The sequence below is a fragment of the Gossypium arboreum genome, chromosome 13, assembly GCF_025698485.1.
Source record: "Gossypium arboreum isolate Shixiya-1 chromosome 13, ASM2569848v2, whole genome shotgun sequence".
Lineage (NCBI taxonomy): Eukaryota > Viridiplantae > Streptophyta > Magnoliopsida > Malvales > Malvaceae > Gossypium > Gossypium arboreum.
The window spans coordinates 11,952,330-11,978,866 of record NC_069082.1 but is presented as its reverse complement, the minus strand read 5'-3'; the positions used below and the strand labels follow the sequence as shown (position 1 = coordinate 11,978,866).

At 32.9% G+C, this 26,537-nt stretch overlaps 1 protein-coding gene across 1 annotated transcript; it reads right to left on the bottom strand.

The window, feature by feature from the left end:
- Positions 1 to 24,868: 24,868 nt before the first annotated feature.
- LOC108463267 (calcium-binding protein KRP1-like) lies at positions 24,869 to 25,736 on the bottom strand. Its single transcript, XM_017763215.2, has one exon. It carries the CDS (start codon positions 25,434 to 25,436, stop codon positions 25,074 to 25,076), a length of 363 nt encoding a protein of 120 aa, XP_017618704.1. The 5' UTR covers positions 25,437 to 25,736; the 3' UTR covers positions 24,869 to 25,073.
- Positions 25,737 to 26,537: the final 801 nt, after the last annotated feature.

Below are 26,537 nucleotides of genomic sequence, written 5' to 3'. Positions count from 1 at the left end.
CAAAACGATTACTCTCCAAGCACGTGATTCTGTAAGAACATCTAGTGATTGATATGATTTTAAATGTTATGTTAATGTTAGTGACCATGTGGCTCAACCTTCTTTGTAAGAAATCCATCAAGAAAACGTAATGGAGCCATGCTACAATCAAAGTGATAGAAATCGAACAACTTATGAAGAGTGAATATTACAAATCGATAAACTAGATGAATTGCGAATGCATTCTAAGGAGAAACCAAAAGAACATGATGAGGAGCCAAAGCGACACTATAATAAGCACGTGATGAGAACAAACCAATTTAAGGTTAGGGACAAAGTTATACTGGATAAAACGGCCCATGAATCTCCCATTTAAAGCTCGAATCAAATGGATCAAACCGATTTACAGTGCTGAACATGGTATAGTTGAGGTAAGTCATTCTAAATTCGACACAGTTAAGGTAAACAGTACTCGACTTAAACACTATTTTGGTAATAAAAATGTTGATGAGAAAGTGAAGCTTTGGCTCTACGAACCACTATAGCCATGCGAATATAAGCTAAGTTGAGCTTAGACTTTAAAAAAGCGCTTCTCGGTAAACAGCCCAAGTTTTAAATTTTGCTAATTCTTTTAATTCCATTGCATGCTAATTTAAAGTCTTAAATAAAAATATATATAAAAAATGTGTTTTTGACCTACACGGCTTGGACATACAGGTGTGTCCCAAGCCGTGTGTACAAATAAGGGGATCGATAGTGAGTCACACAATTTGGCAACATGACCATGTGACCCACACGGCCTGGACACACGGGCATGTCCTTAGCCGTGTGAGTACTATAGATATTTTTTCAATTTTAATTTAAAGTCAGTGAGTTTCACGGCCAAGAGACACGACCGACAAGAGACACAGCCAAGACACACAGGTGTGTGTGAGTCCATGTGCCCCCATACAACTTCGTATATGGACATGGGAGAAGCGAAGAAAATCACAAACGGCCATGTGAAGACTAGGTGGGAATTTTGAGTCGCACAAGGACTGTGAAGGATCCACACGGGCGTGCGACATGGCCGTGTGGCCCAAAACGGACCTCTACACGACCGTGTCACACTTTAAAACCCTAATTCGCTCTTCCTTTTATTTTTGCCTTCTCCTCCCCCCGACCTAGCCACCGCTCGCCCAAAACCTCTCACCATGCTGGCCATTACCTGAATGCCTCGTTCTCCCATCGTCGCCTAACCCTTTTCCTCCAACCCTCGCCCTCGCCCTTGCCCCTACGCCCTAGCTCCCCTCTTTCCCTTTCTTTCTTCCCCATCGTCGACAACCCCATACCCTCGCCCCCTCACTGCATCACTCTCACAACCTTGACCTCTCCACCTCTGATCGTCGCACCCCCGTTCCCCTTCTTCTTTCCCCTTCCCTTTCTTCCTTCCTCCCCTCTTTCCCCTTTTTCCCCCTCACCCAGCCATGCACGAATCAGCCACCCCCTTCTGAGCATCTCTTCTCATTTGCATTGTGCCCTTCCCTCTTGTTGGAGCCTCGAGTTCTCGTCACCGACCCACGCCCGTCCCACCGTGACCACCACCGTACCACCATCGGTCCTTCCCTTTTGCCCTATATTTTTATTATTCTATTTTATTATTTTATTTAAAACTAACATATTTTAATCCCATTCTTATTGCGTTTTTGGATTATTATTTATGAAAATTGGTAAAGTTGATGCTCCTAATCCCTTTAATTCATTTTTTTATACTTAGGTGAGCATTTGGGAGCAAAAAGAACGAAAATCGAAGAAAAAGAGCTCAGAAGCCACATGAGTTGGACACAAGCCCATGTGCCAGCCCATATTGATTTCGCACCTTGCTTTCCAAACACATGGAAAAACATAATTTTTCGGCTTTCTGAGCATTCTAAAGTCTATAAATGTCAAATAGAATAAGAGATATGGGGGCCATCAGATAAGATCGAAGAAAACATTTAAGGAACACCATTGGAGCCACTTTTGAAGTAGATTTCCATCAAGATCGAAGACCTCCTTTTAATTTCTTCTAAACTTTTTATAAGTTACTTTGTTTATTGTGACTTTTTTTACTTTGAGATGTTTTTATTCAGAATTATGGAGTAATTCCTTATATACCTAGGGAGGATGAAACCTATGACGAATTCTATTATTTAATTTCTATTTTACAAGATAAATACTTAATTCTTGTTCTCAATTATGTGTGCTTATTTCTTATTTTAATATTTCTGGGATATTAATTCATGTTTAATATGCTTAATTCAGTGGAGCAAAAGTCCCTGTTTAAGAGTAGATCTAGCATAATTGAGTGGAGTTGTATGCAATCTTAGAAATAGGACGACATAAATCTACCGGATTATAGTCAAATCTAATAAGGGAATCCATTGATCTAGTTAATGTGACAATAGAGGTTTTAATTAGAAAGAGATTTTAATTAATCAACTTAGAGTTAGTTGCTTCTACTATCGAAAGAGATATTAGCATAATCTAGGGATTTCTACGAATCAAGACACCAAGTGAATAAATCGTTAAATCAAATTAATAATAATAGAAGGAGTCTAGGTGGATTCTTTCCTGGGTTATTGTCTCTCTCATTGGTTATCTTTCAATTATTTTCCTAATTCGTTCTCTGTTGCATTCTCAGTTAAATTAGTTTAATAATTTTAAATTAAAACTCATCACTCTAAATTGTCGGCTAAATAATAAGAAAATAGTAATAACTAATAATTTTAGTCCTTGTGGATACGATATCTCTACTCACTGTACCTATACTATGCTTTGAACCAACTATTCCATTTGATAAAATGAATACATCTCACACAATAATTTCAACACCAGTCAATGCATATTATCTAGGGAAATTATTATGATCTTGTATCTGTAACCTCTTTTCCTGAGTGTTTCCAAAGCCAAGCCCTTAAGCTCCTAGAAAAAACCACACTTCCACTTACAAAGGTAGATCCCATCAAGAGTGTTCCCGTAATTAGAACACTCTCAAATATTTATGTTATGGGTCTATTAAGAATATAATATTTTCATCATTTCCTTATCATTACAAGTACCTAATACTTTTTACATTGGGATAATGTATTATATATTATTTTATAGTGCTATCGGTAACATACTGATGATGTACTTTTTCTCATTGGACTCAAGACTTGATGTTATACCAAACATTTAGTTGAGTTTCCATCATTGGTGGCTCAAATATTATAGGCTTGTACCTCATCCCTAAATTTCAAATTTTTAACATAGCTATGTTAATTATCTATATCACATAATGAAACATTATATTTATGTGTCTTGAAAATTCCCAAGACCAACATCTCCACCATGTTCAATTACCCATTCTTTCGCAAAAGAATGCTATCAAGGATATCCTTTCTTCTATTGTCAAATTACAGTGATCACTTTATATTTTCTTATCATGAAAATTTCATATTTGGCTACTTTATTTATGTTTGTAATATCCAAGAAATTAATTTTACAATAACCAAATATATGAAATCATGCATCATGTCTTTTTCACCAAGTTGTTGTAAAGAGGCCTCGAATCCCTTGATGAAACTAGACAACATATTTGATCTTTGTCATAGCTTTTTTTCAACGTCATACACAACTTTAAAATATTTTGCATTTACAGTCAAATAACATTATTTTTCTTAACACACCATATTTATATAAGGGTGTAACATATTAAATGACCATAAATTGTCCAATCAAGTGACTATAAAATTACACATTTATTCACCCTTCACCATAGACATTATCAATTATGTTTTACTACAATCAAAGTCATGTCTATCACCTAAATGAATCAAATAGCATTCATATTATTATTTCCATACTCACGAAATTTTTGATTCATGGCTTCCAAGGTAATTTTCAAAATTTACTAAATCTCAAAATTTTATAGAACTATGAGATTATAGATCATATCCAAGCCATATATAAAAAACGATATGAACCAATGTAAATATGCACAGTATGATCTCGATTTCAAATATATGATTATCACGTTATATATTCTCACTAGAAGATTTCATACCAGAATAGTGATCTTATTTTATAAGTCAATGCTTTCCACTATTCTACATTGACTAGAAAAATATGCTTATGGCTTATTTCATTTCTAGTCAAAACCACTTCTAGTCCAAACTTTATAACATAGAATAAGAAAAAGTGCAATCATATATAAAATTAATTTAATTTAAGGTTATTTAACAAAAATAGCAACCAAAATTATTTATATTATATGATAATCTACAAACTTTCATTTTTGCAATGAAATTAATCTCTCATCAAAAACATCCAAAAGATAGTTATTAATATCATGATTTAAATAAATAAATAACTCCATATCTCAAATTAAATATATATCATAAAAAAGAAAGAATACTTTTGTACTAAAAATTTCACTCACAAATTGGATGGAACAAATTAAATTTCAATTCTCCAAATTTATTGTCTATTTATAATGCACCAATAGGTGCCTAAATAACGGTATCTCTTTTCAAGTTGCACTTTTTTTTTATTCTAAGAAACCATTCCAACCCAACCTTTTGACAGTAATCGTTGTGTAATAGCTCAATTTTCGGTGAGATCAGAACAGTGGTTTCGAGACCATAAATTTGAGCCGAAAAATAAATTTTTTTATTTTCATATATGATTTGTATTATAATAGACTTGTCATGTGAAAATTTTGATAAGAAAATTTTATCGATTATGTGCTTAATTACGAGAAACACCAAATCGCATAAAATGCAAAAGTTGAATTCTAGTAGCTATAAGAATTAAATAGCTATGGAATTCAAAACTTGAGGTCCTTATGTGGTAATTAGACCATTAAAGAAAGTATGTAGATATTTTGGTGACTCATCCACGTAAAGTTAGAAAAAGTGCAAGGACTAAATTGAAAAGTCAAAATATTTAATTAATTAAAAGATGATAAAAAAGAAATATCATTTTATTTAATTATCTTATTCCCCAAAAATACATGGAAACCCTAAGAGAGAGAGAGAAGAAACTTTCATGGCCAAATTGGAAAAGTTTTCTTGGGCCGTTTTTAGTAATTTTGATATTTTTAAAATCGGGATAGCTTAATCTATCTATTTCAGGGATCAATTTGAGAAGTTATGAAAGTATAGAAAATGGGTCATGGATGTATACGCTTAAAATTAGAAATTTATGGTAGAAAATGAAAGGTTTTTGATAGATAAACAACTTCTACAAAGTTATTTTTGATGAAAACATGATTTAGGGACTAAAATGTAAAATTGTGAAATTAAAGAAAAATGCTAAATTTTTATGAATACATGTGCTGTAAATTTTGTAATGGGATTTTGGTTAGGCTTAGAATAGGGAGTAAATTGCACAAATTTTATTTTCCGAGCTTAGGGACAAAATGAGAATTTATGGAAAAGTTAGGGGCAAAATGGTAATTTTTCCTAGGATAAAAATTGAGTTCACTTGAATATAAAATATGAAAAATTGATGTTAAATTTACTCGTATAGATCCAGATAGACCAAATTCAGAGCTAGAACTAGGAAAGGAGGAAAATGTCAAATTAGTAGATTTATGTACACGAATATTTGTCGAGGTAAGTTCGTGTAACTAAATTGTATATGCTTTTATGCTTGAATTAAATGTTGTGTTTGTGCTTTTATGCTTGAATTAAATGTTGTGTTTGTGAATTGCATAAATGCCATAAAATACGTGAAATGATTACATACTCGTTAAAACTCGATAAATGAATGTGCCCGATCAATTATAATGCCCGACAAATGATAAATGATAAAAAAAAAGTTAATTTTATGCTTGAGTTGAATGTGAACATTCGAATTGCATAAATGCATAAATATATGAGATTGACCTCATGCTTGATAATGCTTGAAATATGCTAAATTCCGTATGAAAATGTTATTTATATGCTTGAAATGAATGTGTTTATTTGAATTATATGAATGTTATAGATGTATGGAATAATCACATGCCCGATAATGCTTGAGAAAAATGTTTAAATCCCGTTTGAATAAATGGAAAATTCAATGGATATGTGATTTCCCGAAATGAATGAGGTCCTACATTTGTTATGAACGGGATTTAGCCCTGACGGGTAATCCTGATATGAGTCCTCTCGAGCATATGTTATGGATTGGATTTAGCCCGGACGGGTGATCCAGATCAAGCTTTTTAGAGCATATGTCATTAAAAGGATTTAGCCTGGATTGGTAATCCTGTCGCATTCATGTGTGGCTCAAGAGTGTACTCTCTGATATAGTACTGTAACACCCCGTACCCGAGACCGTTGTCGGAGTCGAACACAAGGTGCTAACCGACTTAATTAATTTACTTACACAGTCCACTTTTAAAAATTTCCAGGCAGTTCGCTAACTGCGTCACTGTCACCTTAAAAATCATATCTTGAGTTCCAAAGCTCAAAAATCAGTTCCGTAATTTTTTTCCTGAAACTAGACTCACATGTCCATCTACAGATTTTTTTCTAGAATTTTTGGTTGAGACAATTAGTACATTTTATTAGTTAAAGTCTCCCCTGTTTCAGGGTTCGACTACACTGACCTTTGCGTATTACGACTTGGATATCTCCCTGTACTGGGCTTCAATACTGATGCTGTTTGTTTCTATAGAAACTAGACTCGAAAAGAAATCTGTACATATATGGCATGACTTCTAATTATCTCTGGTTAATTTATAATGAATTTCCAAAGTCGGAACAGGGAATCCAGAAACTGTTCTGGCCCTGTCTCACAAAAACTTAAATATCTCTTAACATACTGTTCATATGATCATTTTGTTACTTTCCTATGAAAATAGATTCATCAAGGTTCAATTACATAATTTATTCACTATTTAATTCCATTCCTACTATTTTTAGTGATTTTTCACATTCACGTCACTGCTGCTATCAGCATCTATTTTTAAGGTAAACTTTACCTATTTCATGATCCTCCATGGATCAACTAGAGTTTGTCATACATATACCAAAAGTGATCATGAATGACCATTCCCATGGCTAACCGTTACCAACATTTCCATACCTCTCGACAAACAACATACAAAACGATTTTAATGCTATGATCAAAGTATATTTAAGCCATTTTCGCATGGCTATCCAAATTTACACAAAACCGAAGGGTACATGACCAACAACAAAAGGGTAGTCCTATACATGCCATTTTCAGAGTTCAACCAAAAGTGTACCAAAAGGGCTTTGATAGTGTGGGCGACTTGACTTCAATAATCCCGAGTCCGATGGTGACGAACCAAAATCTATAAAACAGAGATTCAAAGAACGGAGTAAGCATTTAATGCTTAGTAAGTTTTAAGCAAAACAAAGTGTTCTCAATCACTATCATTGGTCATTCATTTCAACTGTTCGATGAAGTTAATCTAGAGCTTCATCTCGATCTATAATATCATTAAACACAACACTTGGCTGCCACATATATACTTTCGAATAATAATGACCTAGATGGTCAAATATTTCCAAAGCACATTCTTCATCGATTTTCAACTTTCAATAATCCTTTCCACTTGTTCATAATCACATCCATACTTTTAAGTATTTCAACATGACAAGTACTAAATTACCATAGGCACATAAGGAACCAAACATATTCCTTATCACATATACGTAAGCTTACAAATCATAATCCTTACCTTGTACTGGCACATCTAGCTCAACCCAACCCATACTCAAATCATAAGGCTTTTGGGAAGAATATGCACTAATACATAAGAATATTTCATCGCATACTTTATTATACAAACATACCATTACCAATTAGATCATTCTCATATTTGGAGTTATAATATTAATCACATTTACCTACCTCTTTGATACTGATAATTCACCTCGAAATCACTCCACCGATGAGTAAGTAATACGTACCTGAACATCTTAAATGCATAATACTTATTTGATGGTAACTTAATGCAGATACTCAATATCAAAGTCTTACTTGAATCCTAGCATTTAGCCGTCGGGTCTTTAAAGCTCGGATATAGTACGAGCACGAAGCCTACGGACATTAATCAGGATAATATTCTCGCATAAAGCCTGCGGGGTTTTAACCCGGATATAGTACTGACACAAATGCCCTTCGGGACTTATCACATTTATACACTTTCACATCCATCACATTGGCCATTCGGCCTTATCACATATATACACTTTCACATTCATCACATTGGCCATTAGGTCTTATCTCATATATACACTTTCACATTCATCACATTGGCCATTCGGCCTTATCACATATATACACTTTCACATTCATCACGTTGGTCACTCGACCCTATCACATATATACACTTTCACATTCATCACGTTGGCCACTCGGCCCTATCACATATATACACTTTCACATTCATCACATTGGCCACTCGGCCTTATCACATATATATACTTTCACATTCATCACATTGGCCATTCGGCCTTATCACATATATACACTTTCACATTCATCACATTGGTCATTCGGCCTTATCACATATACATATCTTGTACATCAATTTCATCATAACAAAATTGACTAGGTATACTAGTCATTTGTGGCTTATAGCTTCACTTTAATACGGATTTGGTACTTTGATTACCAATGTTTAATCGATAGCTTATAAGCAACTCAAATGGTTTTATTAAGGTTTACAACACAATCCCAAATTCAGCACAAGCTGTTTTTCCTGAGCAACAGTCATTAAATTATTCGTAAATGGAGCTACGAAACTCCAAATGAAGTGCCGTTAATTTTCCCTGAAAATAGACTCATACATATCTTATCCAACAAATTTTCAGAATTTTTGGTTTGGCCAATCAATGCCAGATTTTTCTTAAAGTTTCCCCTGTTTCACTGTTTGACTAATCTGATCACTCTTCACTACGAATCAAATTTCTCATTGTACGGAATTAAAAATGTGTTCTATTTGATTTCATTTGAAACTAGACTCATTAAGGAGTCTAAGCATATAAATTTTATCTTATAACCATTTTTGTACAAATTATAATGATTTTCTAAAAACAGAACAGGGGATTTCGGAGTCATTCTGACATAGTCCCACACAACTTTAAATATCTCTTTATAGGAAATTTCTTTGCTTCCACGGTCTCTTTTATAAGAAACTAGACTAACTAAGCTTTGATTACATATTTTATTCAGCCTATAATTCCACGCCAACAATTTATAGTGATTTTCTAAAATCACGTTACTGCTGCTGTCCAAAGCAAATTATTACAATTTGCTCTTAAATTTCCAAGTCCAAACACTTATGAACTTACCTTTTGAGTTTAAGACATATCATGGCCACATCATATCTTATTAACTCAACTCATTATGTCCTATTTTGATTGAATTTACTCAACGTTTGATCACTTAAAACTTACCTCGAAAGTGGTTGACGATTAGGTATCCACGGCTATTCGTTTACATTCTCTTTTTCCCCTATCCGACTTTGATCCTCTTTGCTCTTAAGTTAAAGCCGCAGAGCACTTTCGAACACCATCACTCAGCTTGGATTGAAGCATCGGATACAAAAACTTTAACCTTCATGTACAATTAATTTCGGCATTCAATCCCCTTAAATTTCAGCTTGTAAAACAATTAATAGCAGTTTTAGACATCATAGTCTTCATCCATTTAGACAACATTCTTTAACATCTAAATAGCTCATTTTTATATCATTTGTTCATTAACAACTTCAACCATTATTAACATAAATTTACAATCACTTAGATAACATTAATTGTCATCTAAACAACAATTTTTTTGCTGCATTAAAACACTAAACAACAGTCCTTAAAACAACATAAATACACCACTATCCGAACGTCATTAACAACACAATATTCAAACAAGATCAATACCACAATCGAGATAGCATAAGCGGGCAGCAATGAACAATACCAACAAGGTAAAATTCGGACAATGATTTAACATTTTCAACAATTGTCAAACACAAGAGAATAAAAGTTCAAGGAAAGCTCACTAAGGTTCCCAACACCGATTCTACCTATTCAATTTGCTCTTTCCTTTCTACTACAACCTTCTCCTACCTTGTTAGCTAAATACAATCAACCCCAAAGTTACAAAATGGATTATAACAACACAAGCATTCACTAAATTCTTTTAACACAAGTGAGAAACTCTTCATCTACTAGACATGCAACATTTGCAACTAGAAAAGAAAATCTTCTCTTCTCCCACATATTCGTCAAGCTCAAATCAACAATGCAACTAGAATTTGTCAACGAAAAGCTATGGGCAAGGGAGAGTTTAGAAGAGTTACCCTTCTACTTGAAAATTTTAACTTCTAAGAAAACAAATTTCATGGTTTTCCACTACATGCAGCTGCCCTCTCCTTTCTAGCTTCATTCCTTTCTTCCTCTTTTCATTTCGGCCAAGAAGAACCGATTTCTTCTTTTCTTTCCTTCTCAAGTCACGGCAATGGGGGGGAGGAACATGGATGAAACAACTTTGTTCTCATCACCCCTCCCTTTTCATTTCTTTATTACTAACCCTTTATTTTATTCTTTCTCCCATAACACACTAACACAACATGTTTCCAACATGTTTCACCCCATAACATTTTGTCCACTCTCATGCTCATGGCCGGCCACTACTAATTAAGGGGGGAAATTGACATGCAAGTCCGCCCTTTTTATTTCATGCACTAATAGATCCTTATGTTTTGACCTATCACATTTCAAAAGTGTCACACATAAGTCCTATTGACTAAATTCACATAAAATTTACTAAATCAAAGCTTAAAACTTTCACACATTCGTATTCACATATAATAGTCATAAAATATGACGGCTAATTATTTTTATGACTCGATTTTGTGGTCCCGAAACTACTTTTCGACTAGGGTCAAATTAGGGGTGTCACAAGTACCCTATGGGTACCATTGGACATGAACTGGAGGATTTTAATTCGTACACCTCGAGTGTACTACTTGCGTATCGATCGATATTTCAGATAAATTCAATGGGTAAAAGTTCTTGACGTGATAATATATGAGTAAGAAATGAGTTATTACACATATCGGCCTAAAATATATGAAAATGACGACACGTGATAATTGATATATGGAGATATGAAATGATCTGAACTCGAGATGAACTATTATGAAATTATACTTGCAATATAAAGAAATGATTTATACATGTTAAATGAATACATGTTGTGGAAAGCATATGTGCATGGAAACTTGATTATTGTTGAGCCCATATATGTTTGTGATGTTATTATGCATTATATGACTAACAAGGGCAATGAGGATATGTGTGTAGGGCTTGAGGTCAAATTGATTGAATATGCCTTACATAGTTACCTCATAATAGAATGAATGTTAAGTTAAATACCATGTTATACGAACTTACTAAACATTTTATGCTTACTTAGTTTTAATTCCCTGTTTTATAATAAATCGGAAGCTTGTTGGATTGGAAGCTTGGCGGAGATCACTCACACTATCCATCGGCCATGTTGGTGCACTATGGTGAATCAACTGTGGTTGTAATGGCATGTATAGGTTATATTGGCCATATTGGCATGTAAATGTAAATGATGCTTGTAATTTAGCCATTGGAATGGCTAGTAATGTCAAACTATGGTATCTACATATATGTTAAGTAGTTGATCAAATTATGTCTAACTTAAGGACTTAACTAAGGTAAGATTATAGACATGTATACATGAAACGATATGTCATGTTGAATGATGGAAATTACTTAATTTGAATGCTTGGAATGGTTGGATTGTACTTGGTATGTTTTGTTGCAGGAAAATGGTAAATTTGGGTGATAAATGAGGCTAGGAAATGGCATTATTTTGTCCTCATGGACAGACACAAAGGCGTGTGTCTAGATCATGTGAAACATACAGCCGGATACATGGGCGTGTAGTTAGGCCTTGTGTCCCTTACATCTTAAAAATGAGAAACAGAATGCTCAAAATTGGGTACACAGGTAGAGACACAGGCATGTGTCTCAGTCGTGTGGTTGACAGGCCTTGAACATGAACGTGTTACACGGTCGGGTGAAACCTGCAGTTAATTTCGAAAGGAATTAATTAACCACATAGCCTAACACAAGGGTGTGTGGCATGACCGTGTGCACGAGTCAGAGAGTTACACGGGGTCGAACACGGCCTCCAGCATGGGCGTATCCCTTGGACCACGCGGGCGTGTGAGCCCTGCACCTTGGAAAATTTTTAAAATTTTGCAAAAAATTCTTAGAGTTCCCGATTAAGTCCCGACTTGATTCTAATGCTTGTATTAGACCTTGAATGTCAAATTAAGTGACGTTTTGAATGACCTCAGTAAAGGAACAATAATTTACGTAAATTATTTGTAAAATTTTTTGAATGTTTCAGTAATACTCTGAAACCCTATTTCGACAAAGGATACGAGTTAGGGGTGTTACATTTAGTGGTATCAGAGCAACGATTTAGTCAATTCTCAGACTGCACATAGCGTATGTGGAATCTAAAAATACATGCCATTATATAACCTGTGATAGTGTGATATCTCCCGACACTGATGAAAATTATTTTGCAAATAGACAGTGATGCTTTCCAACTGAGCTAATTCCGATACTGATGCAAGTGATTCACACGTGCCTGAGTGAAAATGTTGCTTATGATAAAAATGGGACTTGTAAAGGTATGAAATAAATGTTTTATAATAGACATGTTAATGATAAATGTTAAGTGATATGTGTGTGTATTTATGAAAGTTGAATTTTGAGGCTTACGATCTCCACTCCTTTCCAGTACAGTTTTATACGATGAAATTCATAAGATTTATATGGATTGAGATCGTAAATGTGAAAGAAGAGTTCAAAGACTGAATGAATAATAATGTACTTAGAATAAGAATGGGTTAGTAAGTAAAGGCAGTATTTAAAAAGAGATATCAAATTTTTCTAAAAATTTATTCTGAATATATGATGTCATTGTTAAGGAAGAAGTTATTCATAAGTAAATGACTTATCCAGATATGATATTTACAAAATGGATTGTCCGAAAAAAATTCTTCTGAATTGACTCTTTCAGTGAACTGAATAATGTAAGATCATTGATGACTTAATTAGTTAGTAGAATAGTGATGAAATTACAAAGATATTTGAAGGCAGCTATTATAATTGAGTATATTACAGCAACATCTCTTGGGTACTCTATAAGTTCTATTATTCTCAGAGGCATATGAAATTGTTCATGTACAGATGCAATATTTGTCATATTGAAATGCTAGTAAATAATGATAGATGGAATTACTGTAAGTCAAGTTGATTTATGAGCGGTATTGCTCTACCTTACTTGGGTTTTCTAATTCATCATGATGATATAAGATTTGAGGACAAGATTCATATGATGTTATTTTCTATTTCTACTGATTGAAGCCCTAAATTGTGAATGTACAAGTTATATTGTCTTACTCACTGTTGTTTCTATTGAGTATGTGTGATATTACTCTTCTAAATTTTCTCTGAGATATCATTAATCTCTTTATTATATAAACATGGGTTATTTGTAAAAGATATTCTTTGATCGAAAGTAATTACATTTATTACCGTTATAAATATTGACTCAATCATGAGGTATGGTGATAGAAATCACAGATTATAGAAACTGTATTACTGCATTTGTCATTATTGGGGCTACTTTCGGTTTCCCTCTTTTATGTTGAAGTGCACTATTGATTTTGAAGTGTTGCTTTATCTATACAGCTAAAATGTCAATCATATTATTGCACAATGGTTTTAAATCTATCTAATGGTTGTGGCTTTGGAAAAACTCAAAGCTTCAATATAATAATTGAAATAGCTACATTGACGACATAATTATTACAGAAAGATGTAAGATTTGAATGGACTGACAAATGTTAGTAAAGTTTTGACCAATTGGAAGCTCTATTGATCAAAGTATTAATTCTGGTTCAGCCTGAATCAGGTAAGGAATTCGTTATTACAGTATTGCACTATTGAACAGGATTATACTGTGTTTTGATGTAGTAAGGCAAGGTAATAGCTTGTACTTTCAGATAGTTAAAAACCACATGGAAAGAGTTACTTGATGCATGATCTAGAATTGACGATTATTGTTTCTATATTGAAATCTAACAACATTACTTGTTTGGTGAAAAATGTCATATATTCACTGATTATAAAAGTTTGAAGTATTTGATGTTGCTAAAATATTTGAATCTGAGATAACGTATATGGTTTGAAATGTTGAAAGATTATGATTTAATAATTGAATATCACTCGGAAAGAGCAAATGTGGTTACAGATATTCTGAGTAGAAAATCTCAGTATACTTTGCATGCCATGGATACTGATTATGATTGTCTGATAATAGCTAAATTTTAGCTGAGTATAGAGCTAAACCGATGATTTTACGACAGATCAGTAAAACTCAGAAAAGTAATAATGAGTTGTAAGTTAAATAAATACAGTGTGAAATAATTTCTGATTCAGAATTTCAAAATAGATCTGATAAATTTCTGTTATTCAGAGACTGAGTTTGTGTACGGAAGAATTTGGAGTTTATACAGAAAATTTTACATGAATGATCATAGTGGCACTATGTCTGTTTATCTGGGGAATGATAAAATGTATAATGATTTGAAAAAGATGTATTAGTAGTCAGAATAAAATGTGGTATTTCTGAATTTGTGTTTAAATGTTGGATGTATCAGCAAGATAAAGTTGAAACTTTCAAGTTGATTATAGTCGGCGAAGATACTGAAATGGAAATGAAACAAAGTTATTTTGAATTTATATCGGGATTATCCTTGTCTATGAAAAAGAAAGATGTTATTTGAGTAATCGTCAATTTTTTGACGAAGCCTGCACATTCCATCCTGGGATGAGTGGATTTCCCACTTGATAGATTGCTTGAATAATCTGTTTTTGAGATTGTTAGATTATATGATGTGCTAGCTTCTGTTATTTCTGATAGAGATCTACAGTTCAAATTCTGATTCTGAAACAAGTTACAGGAAACTTTGGGTATACGGTTCCATTTTAGTACCATGTTTTATTTTCAGACGGATGATCAATCTGAACATATGATTCAGAATTTGGAAAATGTGCTTCGATGTTGTACACTTGAAGTTGAAGGCAACTGGGAAAAGTATTTGCCTCTGGTTGAATTTGCTTATTATAATAGTTAACAGTCAAGTATAAAATTGTACCGTATGAGGTTTTATATGGTCACAAGTGCAAAACTCCATAGTTTTGGACTGAGCTCAGCGAGAAAAGATATATGTAGTATGTTTGATTCTTTGAAACCAAAGAAAGATGAAAATAATTTGAGACAGTTTAAAAGCGGTATTTGATTGTTAGAAATTCGATGTGGATCTAAAAGGAAAAGAAATAGAGTTTTAGATTAGCAACAAAATATTTTTGAAAGTTTCACCATCGAAGAAAGTTCTCCGATTTGGTTGTAAAGGCAAATTAATTTTGTGGTTTAATGGGTCATATGAGATCATTGAAAAGAATTAGACCTGTTGCGTATTGATTGGTATTATTATCAGAGTTCTACAGAATTCACAATGTGTTTATGAGTATATGTGTTATGAGAATATCGATCAGACCCATCATCTACTATTGTTTTGATAAATGTTAAATTTAGCTTGACACGACTTACAGCGAGGGACTGGTTCAAATTTTGGCATGTGAAGTGAAAGAAACGAAAAATATAAAGGTAGCTTTAGTAAAAGTTTTCTAACAATAACATGATATAGAGGAAGCTACCTAGGAACTGGAGGAAACTATGAGAAAATAATGTCTGAATCTCTTTATTTGTAAAATTTTCGAGGACAAAAATTTCTAAAGGGAGAGAGTTGTAACAACCTATTTTTCTGTGAGATCGGAACAGTAGTTTTGGGACCACAAATCAGAGCCGAAAGATAAAATTTATTTTTATTAATATATGGTCCGTATTATGATAGACAAGTCCTGTAAAAAATTTGATAAGAAAATTTTATAGATTATGTGCTTAATTACGAATAGGACCAAATCACATAAAATGCAAAAGTTGAATTCTAGTAGCTATAAGGATTAAATAGCTATAGAATTCAAAACTTGAGGTCCTTATATGGTAATTAGACCATTAAAGAAAGTATGTAGGTATTTTGGTGACTCATCCACGTAAATTTAGAAAAAGGATAAGGACTAAATTGGAAAGTGAAAATATTTAATTAATTAAAAGATGATAAAAAAGAAATATCATTTTATTTTATCATCTTCTTCCTAAAAATACATGGAAACCCTAGAAGAGAGAGAAGAAACTTTCATGGCCAAATTGGGTAAGTTTCCTTGGCCCGTTTTTAGTAATTTTAATATTTTTGAAACCGGGATAACTTAATCTATCTATTTGCGGGTATCAATTTGAGAAGTTATCAAAGTATAAAAAATGGTTCATGGATGTGTATTCTTAAAATTAGAAATTTATGGTAGAAAATGAAAGGTTGTTGATAGATAAACAACTTTTACAAAGTGATTTTTGATGAAAACATGATTTAGGGACTAAAATGTAAAGTTGTGAAATCGAAGAAAAATGCTGAATTTTTATGAATACATGTGCTGTAAATTTTGTAATGGGATTTTGGTTAGGCTTAGAATAGGGAGTAAATTACACAAATTTTATTTTCCAAGCTTAGGGACAAAATGAGAATTTATGGAAAAGTTAGGGGCAAATGATAATTTTTCCTAGGATAAAAATTGAGTCCACTTTAATATAAAATATGATAAAAAAATTGATGTTAATTTTACTCGTATAGATCCGGATAGACCAAATTCGGAGCTGCAACGAGGAAATGAGGATAATGTCGGATTAGTAGATTTATGTACATGAACATTTGTCGAGGTAAGTTCATGTAACTAAATTGTATATGCTTTTATGCTTAAATTAAATGTTGTGTTTTTGAATTGTATAAATGTCATAAAATATGTGAAATGATCACATACTCGTTAAAACACTGTAAATGAAAGTGCCCGATCAATTATAATGCCCGACAAGTGATAAATGATAAAAAAAAAACAATTAATTTTATGCTTGAGTTGAATGTGAACATTTGAATTGCATAAATACATAAATGTATGAGATTGACCACATGCTTGATAATGCTTGAAAGATGCTAAATTCCGTATGAAAATGTTATTTATATGCTTGAAATAAATGTGTTTATTTGAATTATATAAATGTTATGGATGTATGGAAAAATCACATGTCCGATAATACTTGAGAAAAATGTTTAAATCCCGGTTGAATAAATGGAAAATTCGATGGATACGTGATTTCCAGAAATGAATAAGGTCCTGTATTTGTTGTGAATGGAATTTAGCCCTGATGGGTAATCTTGATATGAGTCCTCTCAAGCATATGTTATGGATTGGATTTAGCCCGGACTGTTGATTCAGATCAAGCTCTTTAGAGCATATGTCATTAAAAGGATTTAGCCTGGACTGGTAATCCTGTCGTATACATGTGTGGCTCGAGAGTGTACTCTCGAATATAATACCCTATGGGTACCATTGGATATGAACTGACGGATTCTGATTCGTACACCTCGAATGTACTACTTGCATATCCATCGATATTTTAGATAAATTCAATGGGTAAAAGTTCTTGACATGAGAAGATATGAATAAGAAATGAGTTGTTACACATATCCGCCTGAAATACATGAAAATGATGATACATGATAATTGATATATGGAGATATGAAATGATCTGAACTCGAGATGAACTAGTATGAAACTATACTTGTAATATAAAGAGATGATTTATACATGTTAAATGAATACATGTTGTGGAAAGCATATGTGCATGGAAACTTGATTTTTGTTGAGCCCATATATGTTTGTGATGTTATTATGAATTATATAACTAACAAGGGCAATAAGGATGTGTGTGTAGGGCTTGAGGTCAAATTAATTGAATATGCCTTACATAGTTACCTCATAATAGAATGAATGGTAAGTTAAATACCATGTTATACGAACTTACAAAGCATTTTATACTTACTTAGTTTTAATTCCCTGTTTTATAGTAAATCAAAAGCTCGTTGGATTGGAAGCTTGGCAGAGATCACTCACACTATCCATCATCCCATATCGGTACACCATGGTAAATCAATTATGGTTGTAATGGCATGTATAGGTTATATTGGCCACATTAGCATGTAAATGAGTTGTTTTAATATACTTGTAATGTCAAACTATGGTAGCTACATATATGTTAAGTAGTTGATCAAATTATGTCTAACTTAAAGACTTAACTAAGGTAAGATCATAGACATGTATACATGAAACAGTATGTCATGTTAAATGATGGAAATTACTTAATTTGAATGCTTGGAATGGTTGGATTGTACTTGGTATGTTTTGTTGCAGGAAAATGATAAATTTGGGTGACAAATGAAGCTAGGAAATGGCTTTATTTTGTCCACATAGCAGACACACAGGCATGTGTCTAGACCATGTGTGACACACGGCCGGATACATGGGCGTGTAGTTAGGCCGTGTGTCTTCTACATCTTAAAAATGAGAAACAAAATGCTCAGTATTGGGTAGACGGGCAGAGACACAGGCGTGTGTCTCAATTGTGTGGTTGACACGGCCTTGAACACAGATGTGTTACACAGCTATGTGAAACCTGCACTTAATTTCGAAAGGAATTAATTAACCACATAGCCTAGCACAAGGGTGTGTGGCATGACCGTGTGCACGAGTCAGAGAGTTACACGGGGTCGAACACAGCCTCCAGCACGGGCATGTCCCAGGGTCACACGGGCATGTCCTTTAGACCACGCAGGTGTGCGAGCCCTGCAACTTAGAAAATTTTTAAAATTTCACGAAAAATTCTTAGAGTTCTCAATTAAGTCCTGACTTGATTCTAATGCTCGTATTGGATCTCGAGGGTCCAATTAAGGGACGTTTTGAATGATCTCGGTAAAGGAACAATAATTTACGTGAATTATTTGTAAAATGTTCTGAATGTTCCTGTAATACTCCAAAACCCTGTTTCAATGATAGATACGGGTTAGGGGTGCTACACATTGGATTCAATAACACAACTTTTTGGTTTGGGAAAACTCTCTCAAATGGTCAAAGATTGTTCAACTAATATTAGAATAATGTCAAAATAAAAGTATTATTTCTATCCATTAATAGATCTTTTCCCAATCGTGCATTTTCCTTCCATCCATCTTTCTTCTTTCTAGCATGATATATAATATATATTATATAATTTTTTGCCAATAATAATCATGCATCTTAAAAGGTCATGCATACAATGAACTAGCATTTGATTTTTTTTTCATGTAATTGATGCAAGAGACACCCACATTCTTTTGCACAATGAAATTCAATAAACACATAACAATTGAAATCTAAATCACGCAATAAGAGTAAAACAACAAATTTTATATACCTTTTCTTGCGATAAATATTTCTTCTAAATCAAAATTTCACAAAATCACTGACCTTGATGCAATCACATTTGCCAATATCCATCCTTATAATACCATATTTGTAGTGGCATGTGTAACACCCTTAACCTGTAACCGTCGTCAAAACAGGGTTATAAAGCATTACAGGAGTTTACAGAATAAATACAGATAATTCATATCCAAAAATAATCATTCTGTCCCTTGAATGGACCCTCGAGGTCAAATTTAAACATTAGAATAAAGTTGGGACTAAATCGAGAACTCAAAAAATTTTTCGTAAAATTTTAAAATTTTTCTTAGATGCAGGGCACACACACCCGTGTGGTCAAGGGACACGCTAGTGTGACCATAGGACACACCCGTGCTGCAGGTCGTGTCTGATCCCATGTAACTCTCTGACTTGTGCCACACGACCAGCCAGACGCCTATGTGCTAGGCCATGTAGCCAATTAAATTTTCGAAAATTAAGTGCAGGTTTCACACGGCCAAGACACACACCCATTTTCTAGGCCGTGTATCACACACAACTGAGACACATGCCCATGTCTCTACTCGTGTGCCCAATTCTGAGCATTCTATTTATAAATTTTAAGGTGCAGGGGACACAGGGCCAAACCACATGCCCATGTTTCAGGCCGTGTGTCACACACGGTCAAGACATATGCCCGTGTATCTACCTGTGTGGACAAAATAAAGCCATTTCCTAACTTTATTTCTCACCCAAATTTGCCATGAACCTACAATCACTCTTGCACATATATACCAGCCCATTCAATGCATAATATTCAGGCCAATTGAAAGAATTATGTGTTTCCAATCTTACCTCAATTCCACTTATTTCAAATTTACATGTTATATCAATGACACTAACTAAATTTCATTTACCATTTTGGTTTATATTTCATTACTAATTAACCCTTGCAAAACTCATCAAACATATTATGGCCTTACAAAACATACCAAAATGTACCACTCTAGCCATTCCAATAGCTAGATTACAAACAAACATTGACATAACCTTTTTATCAACAATAGCTTATACATACCATTATACTAAATTAATTTTCCATTTATACCAAAACAAGCTGAAGGATGTGTGATGATACTCCGATCGATTCTCCAACCTTTACGAGATTCTGAGTACTATAAAACAGAGAAAAGAAAACCTAGTAAGCATTTAATGCCTAATAAGTTTGTATAACAGGAATATAACTTACCATATATTTACATTTAAGATAAGCATACAATAATGTATCCAAGTAATTTGGCTTACGGACTAAAACACATCTTAATAATTCATGTTAGTTAATTAAATCACATAATATTAAGAACATGGATGAGCTCATCATTTAACAACTTCCATATACATATTCCATATTACATGTGCATTTTGATAACAAATCATTTCAAGATCAGTTTAATCATTTAAAAACTTTACCCGTTAAATTTATTTGAAATATCGATGAATACACTCATGAAGTACACTTCAGTATACACTATTATAATTTGTCAATTCATATCTGGGGTACCCAATTAGGGTACATAATCGGGAAGCACATTCTCGAGCCTTGTAACAAGAAGCTCACACAGATCCATTTTCAAGAAGCTCATAAAAAGCCTATTGGGAAGCTTATTCAAGCTATATAACGAGAAGCTCATAAGAGCCATAATCGGGAAGTTCACAAAGAACCTTATTGAAAAGTTCACAAAGAACCATACCAAGAAGCTCTAGATAGCCAATATCAGGAAGTTCAAGTGAGCATTATCGAGAAGCTCACAATGAGCCAATTTAACAGGAAGCTCACGAAGAGCCTTTAATTGGGATGCTCATAAGAGCTAAGGTTTGTCCACAACAAATGTAGGATCACAACCTATCGGGACGCTTCCAAGAGCTATAACAGGAAGCTCAAGAGGGCTAATAATGGGATGCTCTTTCAAGTTATGGTGTGTTCACAACTTACGCTGGACTACAACCAATACGGGAAATCTTGTATCCAACGAATTTCATTTATTCAACAGGGATTTGACATTTATCGTGCATTATCGAATATTCAATCAATTTCATATACATGAAAATTGTACAATTCACTTATATAACATTTAATTCAAACATATAAATAAATTTAGTTACACGAACTTACCCCGATACCTGTTCGGATACGAAATCTACTAATCCGAAACTTTTTATTTTCCTCGATCCAACTCAGTATTAGGTCTTTCAGGATTTATGTAAATAAATTTAATCCATTTCATACTCAATTGGATTCAATTTACACCCTAGGAAAAATTACTATTTTGCCCTTATACTTTTCACAAATGACGATTTAGTGTCTAAGCTCGGAAAATTAAATTTATGCAATTTAATCCTTATTCCAAGCCTAACCAAAATTTTCATATAAATTTTACAACACATGTACTTCATAAAATTTAGAATTTTTCCATAACTTTTACATCTTTACAATTTAATTCCTAATCATATTTTCATCAAAATTCACTTTGTAAAAGTTGTTTATCTATCAACAACCTTTCATTTTCTACCATAAATTTTAAATTTTCAGCATATTCATCCATGAAAAAATTTCTATACTTTGATTTCTTTTCAAATTAATCCCCAAAATAGATAGATTAAAATATCCCGATCTCAAAAATATAAAAATTATTAAAAACGGGACGAGAAAACATACCTAATTAAGCTTGATTAGTTTCCTTTCTCTTTCCTAGGGTTTCCATGAAATTTTTGGGGATGAAGATGATATAAAATGATTTTATTTCTATTTAATTATTTATCATCCATTAATTTTTCTACTTTCCAATTTAGTCCTTGCCTTTTCTAATTTTCCATGGATGATTCATCAAAAATATCTACTAACTTTTCTTTAATGGTCTAATTACCATATAATGACCTCAAATTTTGAATTCCATAGCTATTTAATCCTTCTAGCTACTAGAATTCAACTTTTTCATTTTATGCAATTTGGTCCTTTCCATAATTAATCACATAATCAGTAAAATTTTCTTATTAGAATTTTCATATAACATTTCTATAATAATGTGGACCATGCAATAATATTAAAATAAATTTTCTGTTTAACTCGGATTTGTGGTCACGAAACTACTATTCCGATTTCACTGAAAATGGACGATAACAGCATGTGAATGCGCGATGAATAGACAAGCCTTTTTTAATTTATCATAAATTGCAAAATTAGAACCTTAAAATTGTTGGTGTGTGGGGATAAAAATGAATTTATGGTAAATTAACGAAAGCTTCAACGGTGGGAATAAAAATGAATATATGATAAATTAACGAATGCTTCAATTTAAGGTTCTATTCACCCTACCTATATTATGGCGTGCAAAAGATTTACCGGTAATGACAACGAGCCCAATTGTTGTTTACGTTTTGCACTAATAGAAATAGTCTACTAAACACTAAGAGGAACATAGCAAGGATATTAATTTCTATAAAGAATTTCTGCAATAATTTTGTATAGAAAAATCTAGGAATATAAAATATGATGGAAGAATAGAAAGAAACTTTTTTTCTATATATTTTGATGTATCATACAAATGAAATTTCACTCCTATTTATAATATGTTTCGTGTCTCTTCATAGGGACATAACTATTCAAATGGATAGTCATATCTGTTGCAATAAACACAATTATTCAAGGAAATATCTTTTGAATAATTATGATTGTTTGTTAATAATTAAGTGACATAACTTTTGGATTTAAGAGACATAATTCATCACTAGAAATAGTGAAAACTTTTGGTTAATAACCATGTGATATGACTTTTAATTGCTTATAACTTTTCATTTGCAACTATTACAACACTATATATATTTTAAAAACATTACAACAATGAGAAAAACAACCGAAGCAAACACAAGAAGAGTAATTGAAACATAGTGAGTTATCCGCAGAATTTCATGTTTAGAGCGATCAAAATATGTATATGTTTCTAATCATAATAAGTAAGTGTTATAACATGCTATGGATATATGGCGCCAGAATATGCATTAGATGGACTTTTCTCAGTAAAATCTAATGTTTTTAGCTTTGGCATAATGATGCACTCAGCGGAAAAACGAAACATGAGATTCTATCAGGTGGAAGATGATGCCCCAAGCCTAGTTGGTTACGTAAGTAGAGATTATTTAAAAAACTAGTTTCCTTATCCCTGTGTCACTGCCAAAGCATTGCAATTTTGATTATTTTGTTTTAGGGATGGAGACTGTGGAAAGAAGGCAAGGCATTGGATTTAATGGACGAGAGAGTAGGGTCAAGTTGTAATGGGACCCAATTTATGACGTGTGTCAATTTTGGGCTATATTATGCATGCAGGAAGATCTCAGTGAGCGATCCACCATGGGGGATGTTGTTTTAATACTTGGTGGTATCCAAGGTTCAACGCTCCCCTTTCTGTCGCAGCTTCGTCATATTGTAATGCAGAAATTAATACTGAAGTTACTTCTTTTATCAAAAAAGGTCGATAGTTTGTGAAGGCTCTTGTAATCATTGTTTTCTTTTTCAAGGCCTAACTCTTTTAAATTAAGATAAAATTTCTCCGCAAGCCTATTTTCTAAATCTCACATTCTTGTTCGAACCATTTAAAATAATAGACGAGGGTTTAGGCTTAGAGAAATAAGCCAACCTTTGGATAAGTTTGTTGTATATTTTCAGTGATAGATTGGGTTTTGAGATACTTCCCAATTGGATTTGGACATCTTCTTCGAAGAAGGTGAAATGAGCTCTTACATTTTCATATTTTTGCAAAATAAGCATGAGTTTAAGAGGCATTGAAACATGTTATTCAAGATAATCTCTTATGCTTATGATAAAAATAGGTAGCTTTCACTTAACCAATAAGATGAATGAGAGAGAAAAAGCCCTTAAGGGTAAATTACCTACGAATTCCTTCAATCCAAAGGTTTCTCATCATTTGTTCATGTTTGTAGAGTGGCTTCACATAATGGGGTGGTTTGTATTAGGCTAGTGTTATTTTCTGAAAAATAAACATAAATAGAAATTGTTCAAGTGAAATGAATTGATTATTATTTTTTTTTATGTTAGTTCAACCATTTGATAAATTAATAAAATTTTTCAATTTAGAATTGATTGGATGGTGAGAAAGTTAGGGAAAATTTTTTGGTTTTTAATAGAAGAAAAAAGTAAAGAGGGAAAATAAAATAAAGTAACAAAAACAAAAAGATAAAGAGGCACAAGAGGACGTTATATGGTGGCGTGCGATTACCCAGCATTGTCATGTTAGTAAAAAATTAATATCATTAGTCTCGTGTACTAATATAGTGGGCGGAAAAAAAATTTAGATATCAACTATAAATACCAATCTAAAAAAAGTAAATAAGTTTAAATACAAATCTTATATTTAACTCAAAATAAAATTCATAAACAATTTAAAATTTTGAGCCAAAGTTTTGAGGATGTGTGGTGGTATTTAAAAAAATTGTATTATATATTGTGTTACAATAAAAGAGAAAAAAACTCTAATAAAATATTAATTGAGTATTGTAGTACCCTATTGTCATGTATGACTAAAAAAAGGGTCGAAACAACATAAGATGATGTTAGAATCCAGCACTTTTGAGCTGGTCTTCAAGCATCTCTTCCAGCAATAATCGGGACTCTTCCATCAAGCCAGGGCTTAATCTGAACATCAACACACAAAATTCCATTTCACTGAGAGCCCCATCGCCGTCGAGATCACCTTCCCTTACCATGCTCGCCAGCTCATCGTCTCTCAAATCTTGCAACCCCAGCACAGCAGCGTTCCTCTTCAAGCTCGCCGCAGTGATCACCCCTTTCTCCTCGTCCATCAACAGCTTGAACCCATTACACAACTCCCTCATCAGCCCGTCTCCCCCCAGCTTCTCCGCCATCGCCGGCAATAAGTCCTCGAAATCTGGAGCCGTTTTACCAATCCCTGCCATTGACTCCTAATGACAATATACTATGTTTTTCAAAGAAATTTAAAAGTTTGTATGAATGTTGAGATGCGCTGGGGAATTTATAAATAGGAGGGAGAAGATGGATGAGGTAAGGAGGTTTTTTCTTGGAAAGAAGGAGGGGGTCATGTTTTCCCTATGTATGACAGCAAAGGAACAAGAAATCTTTATGGCGGAGCAGCTGATTCTTGTAGAGCTGGAAAATACAGCCCCTGTTTCGGAGAAGCTGTTGCCCCCGCTTTTTCTTTTTCTTTTTTTATTAATGTTTGCTTTCTCTGCTTTTGACTTGGAGATAGAATTACCCAAGGATAAAATATACTACTTATCTTTTTTATTCACCTCCAACTAACATTATTTTATTAAATTCAAGTTTATTATAATCATATTTTTAATTATATTACTATTAAATAAATTTTATTAATAAATTTAAAACTATTAATAATTAGACTTAAATTTTAAAATATAAAAAATAAAAAATAAATTTTGAAAATAAAAATAGAAAAACTAAATATTAACTTTGTAACCTACGGCATTTTTTAATCGAAATATGTATATATATATATATATATATTATTACCGACTTATTATTATAAATATTAAACTAATCATTAATTAATTTGTCACATATAATTTATTTAAACGGAATTTGAAGTATATAAAGCGTCACCTTTACTATTAAACTAAAACTTTATAATCCATCACTATCACTTAAATCTATTTTTGAAATTGTTGTATGTTATGTTATTATGTTGTTTATTTAAGATAATATCTTATAAAAACAATTGAATTTAAATATTAAAAATAATTGTAAAAATTATGCTTAGGTACAAAAGGAGGTTGAATAGTAACATTCAACAGGAGAAGCTAAAAAACAATTTGGTTACACCTTGGCATGTAAAATTGAATTATGCTTAGCTTTTTAGTTTGACTTTTATTGCTATTACAGTTGGCAATTGTAACTATTGGATCAACCGTTTATAGGAAATGACCAAATAAATTTAGCAGTCGGTGGCTTCCCTTCCTTTACAAAATTGGGTGTTTTGTGAGATTTCATGGGCAATTTAAGGGCTTCCTTCTTTCTTTTGG